The 20,000-nt window shown below is 36.7% G+C and overlaps 1 protein-coding gene across 1 annotated transcript in view; it reads right to left on the bottom strand.

Moving 5' to 3' along the window:
* LOC144959556 (uncharacterized) overlaps positions 1-20,000 on the bottom strand; it is a 75,597-nt gene that overhangs the window by 8,858 nt on the left and 46,739 nt on the right. The window contains exons 14-27 of the mRNA XM_078892172.1: positions 19,347-19,495; positions 17,024-17,203; positions 15,229-15,333; positions 14,311-14,478; positions 12,882-12,965; positions 10,653-11,031; positions 9,513-9,783; positions 8,118-8,331; positions 7,128-7,438; positions 4,545-4,648; positions 3,917-4,201; positions 2,617-2,871; positions 1,753-2,141; positions 1-54 (exon numbers count right to left, since the gene is read on the bottom strand). The exon at positions 1-54 is cut by the window's left edge and continues 60 nt beyond it. Coding sequence (XP_078748298.1) covers positions 1-54; positions 1,753-2,141; positions 2,617-2,871; positions 3,917-4,201; positions 4,545-4,648; positions 7,128-7,438; positions 8,118-8,331; positions 9,513-9,783; positions 10,653-11,031; positions 12,882-12,965; positions 14,311-14,478; positions 15,229-15,333; positions 17,024-17,203; positions 19,347-19,495 — 2,948 coding nt within the window. The remainder of the gene's footprint in view (positions 55-1,752; positions 2,142-2,616; positions 2,872-3,916; positions 4,202-4,544; positions 4,649-7,127; positions 7,439-8,117; positions 8,332-9,512; positions 9,784-10,652; positions 11,032-12,881; positions 12,966-14,310; positions 14,479-15,228; positions 15,334-17,023; positions 17,204-19,346; positions 19,496-20,000) is intronic.

Genomic DNA, 20,000 nt, shown 5'->3' on the forward strand with positions numbered 1-20,000 from the left:
GGGTTGGGGTGCACTGGTGGGGGCATATGTACTCATGGAGTGAAGGACTAATTCCTGTGAAAGGAGCAGATAGAGAGTGCAATACTAATTAATAGTAATATTAATACAGATGATAACGACAATGATGATGATGATGATGAATGGTGATTGTAATGATGATGATGATGCTGATTGTATTGAAGATGATGCTAATGTAATGATGATAATGACGATGATGATGATAATTTACTGACCCCATGTTCACCCAGCAGCAATTAGTATTTTGTGAAAGTCAAGCCTCTTATCCAAAGGGTAGCAAGCAATTTTCCCTAATAGAATCTGGCATAATCTCCAGCTCCGAGGGCCTTACAGACCTTCCTACTACTACGAAAAATTTGTAGAATTATGAAATTTTGATTCCAATTTGGGAACTTCATGAGCATCTCTAAGTCATTAAAGCCTATAGAAAATGAAAACTAATACCAAGAAATGAAGTGAGTAGGAAAATGCCAGAAGACAACAGAGAATAAAGAATAAAAATTTTGCGGCGGCGATGGGGGCTCGAACTCGTGACCTTACTGTTATGACAACTCCGCCTGGCCGAGGAGATCGTGACTCTACCGTATGAGCTATCCACGACCCCATACTATATAATTTTAAGGATTTTCACGTGTTATGTGTTATTTATTCCTTGTAAGGGAAAAATTGTTGATTTTTAGAGTTAACTATAACGACTACAATTTTTATCTCCTAAAAAATGAGGAATTTTAAAATTTTCAAGTAGTCAGGTCTGATCTAATGACTCTGAAGTACTACTTTTTTAAAAATTCGGTCTAGCGGTATCACACGCACCTTCAGATCAGAAGGTCCTGGGTTTGAGTCCTGCTTTGAGCAATGCATTGATGAGTTCTTGGAAACAGACTCTTTACTCACATTGTCTCACCTTACTCAAGTGTAAAATGAGTACCTGGCCATTAACAGCATAGTCTGTCATACAAAATGGTAATATCAACCTAACAAGAGTCATGTCTCAACTTACATGTTAAGTGTTGCTGTTGACTATTGTTTGTTTTTAAGGGTTTTACGGCGCTTGTGAAGCATTTAGGTCATGTCAGTGCCAGTAAAAGGAAGAAAATGGAATCGTCAAAATATTCTAGATTTACAATTAAAGCACCCAAGAAAAAGTAAGGTTTGGTTCAAATAGGGAACAGACATAGATTTCAAGAGCATATTGTCAATGTACTTAGTTTGAGATCACCTTAAAGTCTCATCCAGACAACAACAAGGATCCCACTAAGTGGGAATACACTCAAATGTTTAATAATAATAATAATAATAATAATAATAATAATAATAATAATAATAATAATAATAATAATAATAATAATAATAATAATAATAATAGATCTTTATTGTCAATAAATATGGCAATTTGCCATTTAGTTACACTTGTTATAACATTATATGATAACTATAACATTGAACATATATTTCACTCCTACTTATAAATCATATGTTAAAAAAAAAAAAAAACCAAAAAAACATAACGGAGAGATGATTTACAACGAAAACAATTTCATCTCCCAAAACTATAACTATACATTCGACTGCTTCCCTCCCAGCCAAGGACTCAGCAGGGTCAGGGTCAGCAAAACTAAGCAATCTCATTCCAAGACAAAGACAGAAAGCGAGCACATTTAGTGGATATTGTTCTATATAAAAATGTTTTAAAAAGCTCAATGTCAAGATATGTTGGTAAGTCTTGATTATTACCGATTTGTTTGTTTTCCCTCTAGATGAAGTGACGGCCATTTCTTCCTTCAACACGCCAGATGTATTAGATTGCTGTTGCTGTTGCTGTAAGGCAATTTGATGTTGTCGTAACTGTTGCTCTGAGATCTGTTGTTGTAGTTGCTGTTGGGAAGGGTGAAGATGATGGAGGGGGAGTGAAGAGGAGTTGTTGCTGGCAGCGGATGTCAAAGATTGTTGATGATGCTGCTGTTGTTGTTGTTGTTGATGTAGGTCAGTGAGGGTGGTGGAGGTGCTGTGATGGGGTGGTGGATGGGTCTGGGGGTGGGAGGGGTGACCCCCTGGAGAGGGGGAGGGGGTGGAGGAAGGGCTCCGGGCCTGAGGGGACGATGGGATTGATGGTCCCCTTGGGGCTGTGGAAGAAAAAGGAGATAAATGGTTATAATGTAGAATTTAAAAAAATAATGAGCTATTCTGACTTGCCATAGGAATCGGAATCTAACAGTTCTTGCAGCTATGTGGTCTTGTGGTATGACACTCGCTTTCGGATCGGAAGGTCTTGGGTTCGAGCCTTGCACTGCGCATAGTTGAGTCCTTGGAAAAGGCTCTTTATTCACATTCTCTCACCGTACTCAGGCGTAAAATGAGTACCTGGCCGTTAACAGTGTTGTCTTTGTCGGAAATAAAATTGTAATATTGTCTTACAGGCGACATGTTTCGTTCTACATGTTACGTGTTGCTGTTGGTCGGGGATCCTTTGTAAAGTGCTTTGAGCACGTTTAGTGGATATCGCGCTATATAAAAGCTCAATTTTTTTTTTTTAACTTCTGCTAGGTAACGCTTCTACAACTAGCATCACCACCACCAATGTTGCCACATCTCACTTACATTTTATAGACTCCATAGCCATCGGGACATGGGCAGTGGTGGCCTTGATCCTGTGAGGTCTTGTGTGAAAGTTGTTGGGGCTGCTGATGAAACCAATCTCGGATGCCTTGGTCACAGGGGTTGGTGTGCTGGTCGGCACTGAAGCAGGAACACCACCACTATTATTATTATTATTATTACTGCTACCGACCATACCACCACTATTGACTGAAGAGACACCATCCCAGGGTAGGTTTACCATACTTTTGACAACACCTGGGTAAAGAAATGGTAAAATAAATAATGAAATAGTATTATTGTTATTATAGTTTGGGGAAAAACTTAAACTTAATTTCTGATATTGGTAATGATGGTGACAAAAAAAAAAGTGAAAAAGGAGAAAAGTTTTGAACAATACTTGCCTTTAAAGCCTCATTTTTACTGCACTAAACACCACTTTTAGAGCAATTGAGGTGATAAACTATCATTGCTACTCTAGATAACTTCTGGAGAGTGGGAAAACACACTTGCCAGTACCTTTGATTGGAGATAATTTAATTTTTTTTTCGAAGGAGGAAATTCCTCCTCTGAGCGAAGTTACCCGACTTTACTCTAATTTTAATGTGAGAGTTTTTCAGCTGTGGAATAGTTTATCTTATGAAATTGTGTGCACAAAAAGTCTGAATTCATTTTTTAAAATAGACTTGACAAATACTGGAAGGAGAAGGAAACATTATAATAAGACTAAAGACAAAAAATCAATACTGGCTGTACGAGAACCTGTCCTGATAAATAATAACTGATAAATAATAACTGGAGTCTGCAGAAGAGGATCTATAAGAACATGTGCTGGAAATCATCGCTAAGTGTTGTTATCTACGCTAAGTAAGTAAATAAAGAGTCAATGTCCCATTCAAGTAAAACTTCAATTCTAGTTTTGGCGACATTGAATGAATGAATGAATGAATGAATTTATATAGCGCCTAGATCCACAATGTGCTCAGAGGCGCTTTACAATGCAAATAAAACACAACAATAAATTGATAATTTAAGCATAAAATCTATCATATTGGAATAGCATTAATCAATTTGTAATTTAATTACCACGCACTGTGCTACAAGGTGAAAATTTAGGATATCTATAACATGTAGGCCTAATATAATTAGACACAGGCCTGAAGTTTTTATAACTATTTTTGTCCAATGAAGGCTTTTTCAACAAAGGGCGCACAATTGCTTTCTTAAGGCATGCTGGAACTGTCGAGGTGTGAAGAACATTCTCTCAGCCGCCATACTCCACACATACATTTCTCTACCTTACCTTGATAAACTTTAGGACTGGCTGTCTGGGGTGGAGACTGTGCTGGTTGTAAGACGGAGGTCTGCACCGGTCTGGGAGCGATTTGTGGGTGGCTGGATGCTGGGCCCACAGACTGTGGTGGATTCATCTGGTGGTGGTGGTGGTGGGGGTGTGGATGGTGGAGCTGGGTGGTGGCCGCTGCAGCAGCGATTTGGATCTGGCCCGTGGCAGGGACTGGACTGTTGATGTTGTTGGAGGGGGTGGGAGTGGAGGCTGGAACAGCCTGTTGTACAAGCAGTTGTTGTCCTGAAAAAAATTGAAGACAAAGGGAAGACATAAGACTAAATTTGAAGAAATGAGACTTACACTTAAATGCCCATAGCTTCCTAGCTTGTTACCGACAATCAGAGGGACTGGAATTCAGACTCAACTGATAACAAGATAATATTTTTTTCTTGTATTTTTCTTCCTGAAGCCTCTTTGTCAACAGAGTGAATCTAGCTCTCTCCAGTTTATATCAATGGAAAATCTAAATAGTTGTTCGATTTTCAAAAGAGTTAAAAAGCCCATTAAAAAACAGCGTTTATGCCGTTAAATGTATAATTACAGTATGGAAACTAATTAAAATATTCATGATTATCATTCTTACCAGGCTGTACAAATGCAGCAGGGACATAGTGCACACCTTGAATTGTCTCACCCTTGGTACCACCTCCAGGGGTCAAGGCCACGGTTTGATGGACGTAGTTGACCCTGTGTGGATGCGGAATAGAAAGGAATACTCTATTAAATCTATTTAGTGTGAGATTCTATTGAGATGAATTTTCAAAGTTTCGACCAAAGCCTTAGTATTCTCGAGTTCAACACGAACAAGACAAAGTTGTTTGAGTACTCTTTGATTTGACCTTGAGTAACAAATTAAGCAGCGGGAGTGTTAGATAAAAAATCTGAAAAGGTGAGTATGAAACAATGTCAGACACACAAATAAGCCTGCCTCAACTGAGGATCAAACCTCAGACCTCCATATTACCGGTCAGATGTGCTACCATTACACCGCAGAGAATACCTGATATTTGGGACGATTTCATGCCTATTTCATATATTTATCTTATGCACAAGTGCCCTGCTCCTTAAGTTGTCACTCCGATATGACCAAGAGAAGATTAAGGCTTATAGATCAATGGAGCTTTTCTATTTTTTTCATAGATGGTCTATGAAATGAATTCAAAAGTAACAAATCTTTGTATAAACCACTTAAAATTCAATATGACTAAGAGAAGATTAAGGCTTATGGATCAATGGAGCTTTTCTATTTTTTCATAGATGGTCTATGAAATGAATTCAAAAGAAACAAATGTTTGTATCAAACCAGTTAAAATTCAATATGACTAAGAGAAGATTAAGGCTTATGGATCAATGGAGCTTTTCTATTTTTTCATAGATGGTCTATGAAATGAATTCAAAAGAAACAAATGTTTGTATCAAACCAGTTAAAATTCAATATGACTAAGAGAAGATTAAGGCTTATGGATCAATGGAGCTTTTCTATTTTTTCATAGATGGTCTATGAAATGAATTCAAAAGAAACAAATGTTTGTATCAAACCAGTTAAAATTCAATATGACTAAGAGAAGATTAAGGCTTATGGATCAATGGAGCTTTTCTATTTTTTCATAGATGGTCTATGAAATGAATTCAAAAGAAACAAATGTTTGTATCAAACCAGTTAAAATTCAATATGACTAAGAGAAGATTAAGGCTTATGGATCAATGGAGCTTTTCTATTTTTTCATAGATGGTCTATGAAATGAATTCAAAAGAAACAAATGTTTGTATCAAACCAGTTAAAATTCAATATGACTAAGAGAAGATTAAGGCTTATGGATCAATGGAGCTTTTCTATTTTTTCATAGATGGTCTATGAAATGAATTCAAAAGAAACAAATGTTTGTATCAAACCAGTTAAAATTCAATATGACTAAGAGAAGATTAAGGCTTATAGATCAATGGAGCTTTTCTATTTTTTCATAGATGGTCTATGAAATGAATTCAAAAGAAACAAATGTTTGTATCAAACCAGTTAAAATTCAATATGACTAAGAGAAGATTAAGGCTTATAGATCAATCAATGGTTTTCTATTTTTTCATAGATGGTCTATGAAATGAATTCAAAAGAAACAAATGTTTGTAACAAACCAGTTAAAATTCAATATGACTAAGAGAAGATTAAGGCTTATGGATCAATGGAGCTTTTCTATTTTTTCATAGATGGTCTATGAAATGAATTCAAAAGAAACAAATGTTTGTATCAAACCAGTTAAAATTCAATATGACTAAGAGAAGATTAAGGCTTATGGATCAATGGAGCTTTTCTATTTTTTCATAGATGGTCTATGAAATGAATTCAAAAGTAACAAATCTTTGTATAAACCACTTAAAATTCAATATGACCAAGAGAAGATTAAGGCTTATGGATCAATCAATGGTTTTCTTATCTAAGATGGTCAATGAAAGGAATTCAAAAGTAAGAAATGTTTGTATAAAACCAAATTACAACGGATGTCCCAGTCTTTCTCTTTATTATTATTATTCATTTTTGTTCTTTCATTTCAACAAATTAATTTTTACCTTAAATTATATCGAAGAGGCCAACTTTTCAAAGAGCTAAAACAGGACACCCCTAACGCACACTTCCGTCATGATCCAAAACAACAGAATGTTTGGACATAATATAATCCAGACTTACAGCTTTTTCTGTTTCTCGTTTGAATTAGCTTGTCAAAAAAAAAAACATAATCCTGGGACCAGCAAGGGTAATTTCAATTAACTCACTCAATCCTAGAAATTTTTGCTGCTTTTCAAAATTGGAAAAAATGTATTAAAAATGAGCATGTACATAGATAGTTTAATTCAACTACCATTAACATGCAAAACCTAAAAATATTAGCTTCCATAATTTGTCTTAGAAAAACGTAATAAATAGGCATGGGGTAAAAGTAACCTGGGTAAAATACGGATATAGTCGGTGTTAGGGTTGAGTGAGTTAACATGAAGTCCAATTTTTTTTTTCTTTAAATTTTTATCAGATTATAAATGAACTTTTATATAGCGCAATATCCACTTAATGTGTTCAAAGCTGAATTGATCTCAGTCCCTTTGCTTGTGAAGCAAGTGTTCCACCAACTGAGCTATAGAGACCCCCTAGTTAGTTTCTACTGTAATAACGACTTACTTGGGAGAAGACGTCGGTAACAAAATCCTATGTGGGGTTGGTCTAAGTCCACTCTGCTGTTGCTGCTGTTGATGATGTAGGTGGCTGGCGGCCGTTGTAATACCCGTGGCTGAGACGACAGTGCTGGCAACGGTGGTAGTGGTGGTGGTCGAACCAGCACCAGTCTGATGCTGGGGTTGTAATGTTGGAATGTTGGATGCTGCTGCTGCTGCTGCCGGTGCCAGGGTGATGGGCTGGGCAAAACTGACGGCTGGAATGTGAATTGGCTGGCCTGACGTCATTGAATTCGTCGTCTGGACTAGCATTGCAACCTTATGGGAATGGATCAAATCAAAAAGCTGACTCTTGTTTTTTGTTTTTTTTAAAACCAATTTACCATTTAGGAAATTGGTTTGATTTTACTCCAATCTGACATCATATTTAGATTTGCCACTGGATTGCAACCTTATAGGATTGGATCAAATCATAAAGCTGACTCATTTTTTTTTTTTTTGTTAAAACCAATTTACCATTTAGAAACTTGGTTTGATTTTACTCCAATCTGACACCATATATATTCAGATCTGCCACTGGCATCAAACAAAAATAAATTCTGTATATTTGTGGAATAAATTGAATTTTATCATTATTTCCACCATTATTTCCGAGAATTGCCGCTTTAAAATTCTTTAGATTGATGTCGTACAGCTGATGTAGATCAAGCATCAATTTTTTTTTATTAAAAAAAAAAATGTTTTTTTACTTTATCCCCTCATCACGAAAAGCCAGAAGTAAAACAAACACCCCCCCCCCCCCCCCCCCCCCCCCGTCCTCCGGCTGATATATTCGTTTTGTACAATCCACAACTCCCAGCACTTTAGTATTTACTTTAACATGTAGAGAACCTCTTTTAGTGTCTCTATAAAGCATTTACAGGTGGAGAGTAGACAGAGTGCAACAACAACAACAATGACAACAAAAAGAACACCAGAGTTTCCTCCTCCTGCTCACCTGTTGAGTTTGTGATGTTTGGGGTGCCAGGACCTGCGCTATTTGGATGTTACCAGGTTGCCCACCCGACCCATTGGCCGGTGGGCCAGCCACAGCCAGGATGTTGGCCGTCTGGTGGCCAGCACTGGCCCCTCCTGGAAGGGCCATCTGTAACACGCTGGGAAGTTTGGAGCCTGGGGGAGCTGCCTGGACTTGGACTGAGGGAAGGATATACCTATCAAGACATTAAAAAAAAAATTTTTAAATAAAAAAATATATATATATATATAAATATATGCACATGCGATCATATACATCATTCAATAAATAATATTAATAATAATAATAATAATAATAATAATAATAATAATAATAATAATAATAATAATAATAATAATAATAATAATAATAATAATAACAATAATAATAATAATAATAATAATAATAATAATAATAACAATAATAATAATAATAATAACAATAATAATAATAATAATAATAATAATAATAATAATAATAATAATAATAATAATAATAATAATAACAATAATAATAATAATAATAATAATAATAATAATAATAATAATAATAATAATAATAATAATAATAACAATAATAATAATAATAATAATAATAATAATAATAATAATAATAACAATAATAATAATAATAATAATAATAATAATAATAATAATAATAATAATAATAATTAGAATAATAATAATAATAATCTTTATTGTCCAAATAGGCAATTATTGTTAGGTTACAGCTCTTGTAATAAGGGAAAAAATCAATAAAATCACTCACAGAAAACTGAAAGGAAGTGCTCTGTCTTCAAAGAGGCTTAAAGGAGGACAGGGAACTACAGTGCGAAAGTACATCGTGAAAAATTCGACTTAGGAATCAAAAGACTCAAGTACAGGGAAGTAGATGAGCGGAGAGAGTGATTCGGATTGTAGATAGAAAGAAGAGATGACAAGTAGTTATATTCACATAATCTGAACATCATGATTTTAAAATACTGGTTGCTGTTAAATTTAAATACACAGAGAGAGAGAGAGAGAGAGAGAGAGAGAGAGAGAGAGAGAGAGAGAGAGAGAGAGAGAGAGAGAGAGAGAGAGAGAGCAGAGAGAGAGAGAGAGTGAGAGAGAGAGAGAGAAAGAGAGAGAGAGAGAGAGAGAGAGAGAGAGAGAGAGAGAGAGAGAGAAAGAGAGAGAGAAAGAGAGAGAGAAAGAGAGAGAGAGAGAGAGAGAGAGAGAGAGAGAAAGAGAGAGAGAGAAAGAGAGAGAGAGAAAGAGAGAGAGAGAAAGAGAGAGAGAGAAAGAGAGAGAGAGAGAGAGAGAGAGAGAGAGAGAGAGAGAGAGAGAGAGAGAGAGAGAGAGAGAGAGAGAGAGACCTAATAATCTCCATACTAACCTAACATGGGTAGGCTGCTGTGTGCCACTGTTGTTTGGAGCTGGGCTGAAGCTCAGCGTTTGTATGCTACCTTGCTGGGTTGGGTTCAAGGTCGCAACCCCTGCAGGAGCTGGGTTCAAGGCTGTTCCATTGGCCTTAACAATAAGGTTAGTCGTTGTTATCCTTTGTTGCTGCTGCTGTTGTTGTTGCTGTTGTTGTTGTTGTTGTTGTTGTTGACTGCTGTTTGCAGCTTGAGTTGCAACTGCCCGTATAGAGGCAGCAGGAATAAAACCTTGAGGAATTTCAGGGAGAATGAGGAGATGAAAAAACAAAACCAAAAGAAAATAAATCAATCAATCAGGACTACAATGTTGTGAGGTAAAGTTTATAATATATAAATGACAAGCATATCACAAGCTCTAGAGACTTGGTAGCCTAAAAGCCAGAAGAATACTGGGTAATGTAAATGTTGCTGCTTGAAGCTCGAAGAAATAAATAACAATGCGAAATTGAATGAAAGCTTCAATTTAATATACGATAACGGATAAAAATGGACGTATCAGGTTTCCCCTTTATCAAGAAAACAGGATGAATGATGGTCTGTAGTGTCTCATTCATCCTGTTTTGTTGATAAAGGGGAAACCCGAAACGTCCAATGTATCTGTTTTCATACATTAAATTGAAGCTTACATTCGATTTCATATGGTTACTTATAAAAGCCAGAAGGGGACCAACTCTTGAAGGTTGAAATGTAAAAGGAAAAGAAATAATTTTTTCTTTTTAAATTCAGATACTAGAAAAGAGCCTATGCTTACCAAGAATAAAGTAGATTCAAAAACCATGTCTTAACAAGTACTTAAAGCACTTTTTTATCACCACCATAATTATGATCAACATCTTCATCATGTTCTTCATCATCATCATCAAAACTTTGACTGTTTTACTCCCTGCCAAGGACTCCAGCCAGGGTCAAGACAAAATCAAGTAATCTCATTTCAAGACAAAGACAGAAAGCAAATTGTTGGAAAATGATATAGGGGGATAGAGGACACAGTAAAGGACCTCCCTGCCCCCTACGGAAGGGCAAAAGACCCCAACTAGAAAGTATAAGTTCACGATGTGGTGAGATTTGAATTGAATAATTCTAATCAACCCTCTCACCTTGAGTCGTCATAGAAGTAGGGGTGGCTGCCAGTCTATTTCCATTGACCAGGGCAACCCCTTGACCCCCTGGTAGGACAATGGTACCAACCATCCCTCCCTTCAATGCACTGGCCGCGGCTGCTGCTGCCACCTGCTGTTGCTGCTGCTGTTGCAACTGTTGTTGCTGCTGCTGCTGTTGTTGTTGCAGATTTGTCGGCTTGGTTACTACGGTAACAAGAGACGTCACGGGTGTCGTTGCTGTAGCCGAGTTGGATGGGGATGTTGTCGTGACGACAGCTGCGATAGGAATGTTGCTGGTGGTCGCTGCACTACCCGATGCCGCTGATGCCTGGCCAACTGCAAATGCCTGATGTGATCCACCACTAGTCATGATAAACTGAAATGAGGTCAATGAGGTCAAGGTCATCTTTGTACAAAATTTGAGAATTTTATATACTTCACATAATAGACTTTGAACCAGCGGTCATTTAAATCTTTGGAAATATAAGAGGCTGTGACAACACATCATTTGTTTAACAATCAATACAGAAAGACAAAAGAGAACTACGTGGCGTTTGTGTGTGTTGAATCCGTGACCTCAAGAAGTCAGGGAGAGAAGGCTCTAGTTAGACTAAGGGTTGAAGCGACTTTGGGGGGGGGGGGGGGGGGGGGGGGGTTGTGGATAGCTCATACGGTAGAGTCACGATCTCCCGAGCCAGGCGGAATTATCGTACCAGTAAGGTCGCGGGTTCGAGCCCCCATCGCCACTGCCACGTTTTTTATTCTCTGTTATCTTCTAGCACTTTCCTACTCACTTCATTTCTTGTTATCAACCCATTTTAGGGAATTCTGACTGTAGTACTATTTATCCCTATTACGTTAAGTGTTCCAATATCGAGTTCACAGAATTTGTTGGTTTTCTTTATCACAAAAATGAGTTGAACTAAGGTTGTTGCGCTCAGAGCTCGACATCAACAGCTGTCAGCCATGTCTTTCCTGCTTGATTACCTTCTTCTTCTTCCAGTGTCATCTCATGGGTTGAGGTCGACTTGAAATGACACGCCAATCTTCCCTGTTGACGGCTTGCTGACTGCATTCGGCTGCCAACAATCCTGTCCATGTCCTCACATCATCTATCCAAGTTCTTGCTGACCTGCCTCTTCCTCTTTTCCCCTCAACTCTACCCTCAAGAATGTCCTTGTTGACAGTTTGATGGCGTCTTAGGTGTCCAAAATACCTTAGTTTTGTTTTTATTACTTTCATTAGGGTCGGTCTGATATCAAGGATGTCACAGACTTCTTGATTTGTTTTCTTTTCTTTCCAACTGATTTTTCCAAGGCGACGGAAAGTCCACATTTCAAAGGCCTCAATTCTTTTCTCTATTTGTTTGTTCAAGGTCCATGTTTCTGAGCCGTAGAGAAGTGCTGAGTGGACATAACATTTGAGTATTCTTATTCTCGTTTTCATCTACGTTGATTATCAGTCGTGTATAAATGGATAAGTTGACAAGCGAGTGAATATCACATCAGTGAGTGTGTACAACACAGCAAGGAGTTTGTCCTCAGCATGATACCATTGACTGCCAAGAAGAAAACAGCCATTGGAGGGTTAAAAACTATCAAAAGTCCATCCTAAGTTTCTAGAAACTGTGGACCGTATAAAGGTATTTCAACACTGTTTTTGCTGACAAGATGAGGCTAATACTCTTCTCCTGTTTCTATTAAAAGTGAGGCATCAATGTTTTTACTGTTTTTGTTATTGGCTGAAAACGGGTTTTGAGCCTGACACATTCTGTGTTTGGTACTTCATTCTTTTTTTTGAAGCTGTTATATTCCTTTCTGTACATTATTAGTTACTTACTTATCAAATAAATTCATAAAATTCCCTTTATTCATCCCATAAGGGAAATTTTTCTCTAGGGTCAATTCCAAGGGAAGACTGGAATAACCCATGCATCAGCCGCAATGCAGCACCACACATTGAGTTAGGGCGAGGTGACTTGCTCAAGGCCACACAGCATGACGGCGGGTAATCGAACTCTGTACCTTTCGGGTACGAAGCAAAGACCGCATCACTGATCCATGCTGCCCCCATCCGAACTAACGACCAGCTGAATTCTAGCCCTTAAGTCTTGTGCTGTGAAGTAAAAGTCAGATGTCTTTTTGTAGTTGTTCCAGGTGACTATATAGTATTAAATTACTAGTCAAAAACTAGACTATAAAAGCTACGTCTGCGGTGCAATCCTACCTGTGGTGCAGGAACCAGCTGAACTTCCTGTTGTTGCTGGTTTGACGGACGATTGGAGTTGGTGTTGGACAAGCTAGTGCTGGCCTAGAAGAAAAAAAACCCAATGCAAATCCAAGTTATAATTATGGGTGGGAAATTGAGAATTGTCGGGTTGGAGGATAAAACAGATTAGAACATTTTAAAGTCAAAGTCCAAAGAAACCTGGCAAAGGACCATGGAAAAAGGAATGAAGGAAGCCGGCCTGTCCTGGAATACAGCCAGTGCAAAAGCAGCCGACCACAAAAAAAAATTAAAAAATGAAGATGTCTGGCAGATCCCTATGTGCTTCAAGGCACAAGGAGGATTAAATAAGTAAGTAAGTAAGTTCCATCATCATCATCATCATTGCCTTTTTCACCCTGGGTCAGGGTATAGGCCACAGACAAACAGTTTCCATCCTTCCCCATCCTGAGCTAACTTTTTTTTATCTCATTCCAGGTCTTACCACTTCTCTGTATATCAGCTTCTTTAATTCTTCTCCATGTTCCTTGTGGCCTTCCCCTTAATCTTCTGCCCTGAGAGTTCCAGTCCAATACTTTCTTTGTTATAGTGGAGTCATTCTTTTTAAGGTTGTGTCCAATCCACCTCCATCGTCTTCTTCCTATTTCCTCTCCCACTGGTTTCTGCTGTGTTCTTTTCCATACTTCTTCATTTTTTATTCTATCCATCCATTTTATTCTGAGTAGCTTACGCATGCACCTGTTTACGAAAATCTGTCTGGCGGAACCCTATGTGCTTCAAGGCCCAAGGAGGATTAAATAAGTAAGTTCCATATTAACTGTAAATCTTCTTATTGCTTCAGTTTGTTCTTTTTTCATTTTTGCTGTTTTAAGAGTTCTATGGTACTTGTACCACCCTAAGGCCATATGGCCAATGCAGCGACAGTTTAAGCCAAAACTTTGTTGCATTAAAAAGGATAATAACCATAATATCTTTCTACCTTTGTCAAAAATGCTGTAACCCCAACTAAAAAAAACCCCTCTAATCTAATTAAGATGTATTGTAAGTCCAAGCCTCTAATCTAATTAAGCTGTGTTGTAAGCCCAAGACCATATCACTACACCCAATGAACCTAAAGGGGGGGGGGGTCCGGATAGCTCAGTTGGGATAGCACTCGCTTCACATGAATCCCAGGTCAAGGCAAGATCTTTTATTTTTTTTATGAACCCTCTGTCCACATAGCAGTCTATCAGATTTTGTTGAAAGTTATATTCATATAAATTAGCATTCAATTCAAAGGGTAGCAAGCAATTGCTGCTGTCCATTTAATCCTAAAGAAACTGAGATAAACTCTGGCTCCAAGGGCGTTTTATGGCTCTGAAGGAATACTTCATGAACCTAGAGACGACCTTGAAAAATGTGGAGTCATTTTGTAGCTCACTATCCTCACCTGTTGACCCCTGACCCCTCGAGTCCTTGACATCTTTCCAATGACAGGCCCATCAGGCAACCCTCCAAGAGTGGTGTGTGTGTTTGTTGACATCAACAACTGGTCCTGGTTTGAGTCCTGTCTAAGACTAACCGTGTGGATTTTGGTCACGCCCCCTTTACCATCTCCCTGTTTGAAAAAAAATTAAAAGCTTGTGTAACAAAAAATAAATGAGCTTTTTTATATAGCGCAATAGTTACTAAAGGATATCTTACATGCAACTTGTACTCTATGAAATGGAAATGTGGTTTAATATGGCCTGCCAGGGGAATAAATGAAGAATTTTGTGAAGCGTATTTAGTATGGTGAAGCAGTAAACCCGTGCCAATAAATGCTTAAATCATGAAGATTTAGACAAAAGGGGACTAGTTCAAATAAAGTGCAAAAGAAAGAGAGAAAAAAGAAAAAAATAAGCATTTATATAGTGCAAAGTCCACTAAACAGGCTCAAAGCACTTTACAATGGGTCCCTAGCCAACAGCAACCAGTGACATGTCGTTTGAGATATAATGCCTGTACACAGTGAAGTTTATTCTGTTTTTACTGTTGGATAAGAAGGGATTTAAGCCTTTAATGTTCTGTGTTTAGTATTTTGTTCTTTTTTTTTAAAAGCTATCTTATTTATTTTAGTTCATTGTTTGTTTCTTTGTTTGTTTTTAAGGGTTTTACAGCACATTTAGGTTATATCAGCGCCAGTAGAAAGGAAGAAAATGGGATAGTAAAAAGTTCTAGAATTACAATTAAAGCATCCGAGAAAAATTAAGACAAAGGGGAACTGGTAACAAATAGGGATCAGATGTAGATTCCAAGAGCATACCAGCAATGTACTTAGTTTGAGATACAAAGACAAAGGTTTACAAGAGTCAAATCTTAATCTTACCCCAGCACCATGTCCAAAAGAGAAATGGGATGCTGACAAATTACGACCACTTCCTTTGTCCTCAAAATCCATCTTTTCAGCTCCCCTTGGCGTTTTCACTTTGGCCTAGTGATGGAAAATTTGTTTGGTTAAAAAAAATAAAAAGGGCATTTAATAGAGTATTAGTAGAAATAATTCCATCCCTCCCATTGGAAAACCCTATCATTTCTTAGTAAATACGTAATAGTTGAAGAATGCTTTGAAGACTTTGAATAAAAATGTTATTCAACGATTGCAGATTATTTGCGCTCATTTTTTTGGTGTGAAATATCGTGTAAAAGACAGCTAATTGGCAATTATAAATAATCTTTTGGTGCGCATGAATAAAAAATCTAGCGTTTTTATTTTTGGGTCAAATTGTCATTCAAATAGATGGAGAAAGATACAAGTTATGGTGAATAGAAATGCTTATGCCATACAATTTGGTCACAAAATATTTAATAATCTTACTTGGAGGGGTAGAATAAACGTGTTCTTTCATATCTTTGTATTTAATAAACTCGTTATATATTTAACGTGCAAAAACACATACTCGCAAGCTCGTAGTGTTATTGGACACCATAATAATAACTTGTTTAATAAATACAAAGAAATGAAAGAATTGTATATTATCACATGGGATAAAAATAGAGGGTAGTCGATCTGCTAACATATAAGATTTCCATTCAATTTGATGTAACTAATTACTTTGAAATCAGTTTTGTAGTTATGACACATGCTTTCAAACTGGTAGGTCTTTGGTTCAAGTCCTGCTCTGATCAGCGAACAGTTTGAGTCCTTGGAAAAGGCTCATTACTCACACTTTCTCACCACATTTAGGTGTAAAATGAGTACTTTGCCTGTAACTGCATTATCTCTGTCATAGAAAGAAACAAACTGTGATAGTACTGTCTTGGAATCCCTTATAAAGTGCTTTGGGCACATTCAGTGGATGAAAACTATATTAAAAAGCTCAATCTTTATTTTTTATGTTGATTTATGTGGTGTGATTCAAAAAAGAAATTTACGACAATTTTCATTTCAAAATTTTAGTTACAAAACCCAAATCTGGAAGAGAATATAGCTTTTTTGGCCAGATTTGGAACCAAAATAAATCTATTGATTACAGCTGTATAATTTCAAAACTTGCCACGGTCTAACCAAAAACACACACACACAAACACACACATACACAGCTGTTCCAAAAATCTGCTTGAAAATAAATAGCATAATATTCTTTTCATATAAAATTTCTTGGAAGAGGATTTAGAACAAAATTTATAGGAAAAAAGATTTAGAACTCAATTTCTTGGAAAAGGATTGAGCTTTAAAAAAAGTTATAATTTCATCTCTCAGCATGAATTTGAGACTGGACCTCTTTTAATATTATACCACCTTATTCTCAAAGCCCTATACAAGGGGGGTCCCTGGCCAACATCAATACTAACATAATATAGGACGAGACACGACGCCTGTTCGGCGATATTTCAATATTTTTTCGGACATAATCATCACTCTTAACGGCCACCAGGTACTCATTTTACACCCGAGTATGGTAAGAGAATGTGAGTAAAGAGCCTTTTCCAAGGACTCAACTATGCACCACTCAGAGCTGGACTCGAACCCTGGACCTTCAGGTACAGACGAGTGTCATACCACTAGACCACAGAGCCGCACATATTAAAACTGACAGTATGTGATAGAATATAAATCTAATTGATTATTACTTATTCTAAAACTAATTTTTAAAATAAAATAAAACAGCTTTAAAACTGACCTGAAGGATAGTCGCTTCCTCCAGGGTTCTAAAGCCTCCTTGCCCTGCCTTCTCTAGCATTCGGTCGTCTTCTGATCCGACAGCACTACTGTTATTATTGCTAGTATTGTTGTTGTTGTTGTTGTTGTTGTTGTTATATGGCTTCACCGGGTTGGGGTACACAATGTCACCGGGACCCATCTGGACAAATCAAAACATTTTTGTTACTTTCAATACCGCTGTTACTTCTAAATCATACAGACTGGAAGCAATTTCCTGAAGATATCAAATCAGCTCCAAACTCAGAAATGTACATCGCTTTGAGACGTCGGTGTCTGTAAGGCGTTTATAAATAAGCTTATTATTATTGTTATTATTATTATTATTATTATTATTATTATTATTATTATTATTATTATTATTATTATTATTATTATATTATTATTATTATTATTATTATTATTATTATTATTATCATTATTATTATCATTATTATTATCATAATCCTTATTATAACTATTATTATTATTATTATTATTATTATTATTATTATTATTATTATTATCATTATCATTATCATTATTATTATTATTATTATTATCATTATCATTATTATTATTATTATTATTATTATTATTATTATTATTATTATTATTATCTTCACATGCCTCATATCGTACTTCACATCATCATCAGCACGGCGAATTATGTTTCAAGACAAGAGGCCATCATTCTGGATAAGCCGCCTTTTCATTTTCTATTTTTTAATACTAGTGGAGAACTTGTGCAGTAATCACAGATTTAACATTAAAGTGTTAACAATTTAATTGCTCAACCCATGTTCACATTCACTCATCCAATTTCATTTTTATCAGCTCTTTTATAACACATTCAACACGTCAGGTTTTCCTACTGCACTTTGTGACATCTTACTCAAGAATCTAATTGAACTTGGGGAAAAAATGATTGAGCAAGACAATTGAGGTTTTGATAGTGGAATCTGGAATTTCAAATCATGTCTCATAGTTACTGACACTATGTAAGTTTTCGTTTTACTGAACAGAAGAGCTCATTTAAGTCCATGGCAAAGAGCTTCCTGATCATTTCCGGTGTGTTTCGCGAAATGCGGTGTACAATGTACGGGGAAAAAGAGCTCCGAGACCATCTCCGTGTTTTTGCAAAATGCAGGGTATGGTGTACGGCAAAAATTTTCTCCCAAGATAATTTTGATCAGATTTTCTTCTTTTTTTTTTTTTTTTTTCCTGGATTTTTTTTTCTTTTTCTGGAATAGCCAAATCGTACTAAGTACTAAGATTTTATCGTACTGGTTGGCAGCTATGTTACTGTTAAAAAAAAAAAAATATATATATATAAATCAATAAAAACATGAGCATTTATATAGCGTAATATCCACTAAGCATGCTCAAAGCGCTTTACAAGGGGTCCCTGGCCAACATCAACACGTCGCATGTAGAACGTGACATGACGCTCGTCAAAGTAGTCTATGACTGTTCCCTGTTTTGATTGGACTGTAATAAAACATTTGCAGTGATAGGCCCATGGGGACTTTTGCAAATGCAAGCCATCGAAGATTGAAGATTGAAGAGGCTTTGTAGATCCAAATGGTCGTGGATTATCTTTTAAAAAAAAAATGTGACTTTAATTTGTTTCCTTCTTTCTTCTAGTGTTGGCCAGGAGAGAGATTTTAGCATGTCACACAACTTGTTAATTTTGAAATTGTCTAACACTAACCTGTCTCATAACCGGAGAGAAATTGTCTAACACTAACCTGTCTCATAAACGGAGAGAAATTGTCTAACACTAACCTGTCTCATAACCGGAGAGAAATTGTCTAACACTAACCTGTCTCATAACCGGAGAGAAATTGTCTAACACTAACATGTCTCATAACCGAAGAGAAATTGTCTAACACTAACCTGTCTCATAACGGGAAAGAAATTGTCTAACACTAACCTGTCTCATAACGGGAAAGAAATTGTCTAACACTAACCTGTCTCATAACGGGAAAGAAATTGTCTAACACTAACCTGTCTCATAACCGGAAAGAAATTGTCTAACACTAACCTGTCTCATAACGGGAAAGAAATTGTCTAACACTAACCTGTCTCATAACCGGAGAGAAATTGTCTAACACTTATCTGTCTCATAACCGGAAAGAAATTGTCTAACACTAACCTGTCACATAACCGGAGAGAAATTGTCTAACACTAACCTGTCTCATAACCGGAGATAAATTGTCTAACACTAACCTGTCTCATAAACGGAGAGAAATTGTCTAACACTAACCTGTCTCATAACCGGAGAGAAATTGTCTAACACTAACCTGTCTCATAACCGGAGAGAAACGCTGTTGCGGGAATGCTTTGTTCTCTATCATCCCAGCATCCTCCACATCACTGTCCGTGGCCGAGTCTGACACGACTTCCTCTTTACAGTCCAGGTCAATCCCAGACGTGTAGCGATCTCCTTCGTCTAAATGTAAAAAAAAAAAAAATATTAAATTATAGCAATTATCAGGGGTGAGAATGACTGGTCACTAAAAAGGAGGAAATTTTTCAGCGCTTAGATCAAGAACCATCCATGCAAAAAAAACCTTTAAATTTAAATTTCATTAAAAGTTATTGTGATGCAATCCAAAATGTGTCTCCCAGCAATTTCTGACATCACTCGGAGGAATTTCAAAAACTGAAAGTGTAATTATGTTTGTTTGTTTGTTTTTAAGGGTTTTACGGTGCTTGCAACACATTTAGGTTATATCAGCGCCAGTAAAAAGGAAGAAAATGGGATAGTAAAAAGTTCTAGAATTACAATTAAAGCACCCAAGAGAAAGTAAGACAAAGGGGAACTGGGAACAAATAGGGATCAGATGTAGACTCCAAGAGCATACCACCAATGTACTTAGTTTGAGATCACATATGTCTCATCCGGACACAAGCACAAAATCCAACAAAGAGGAATACACTCAAAAGCTTACATT

Source organism: Berghia stephanieae, chromosome 14, assembly GCF_034508935.2.
Source record: "Berghia stephanieae isolate SIO BIC M18660-M18661 chromosome 14, UCSD_Bste_1.3, whole genome shotgun sequence".
Lineage (NCBI taxonomy): Eukaryota > Metazoa > Mollusca > Gastropoda > Nudibranchia > Aeolidiidae > Berghia > Berghia stephanieae.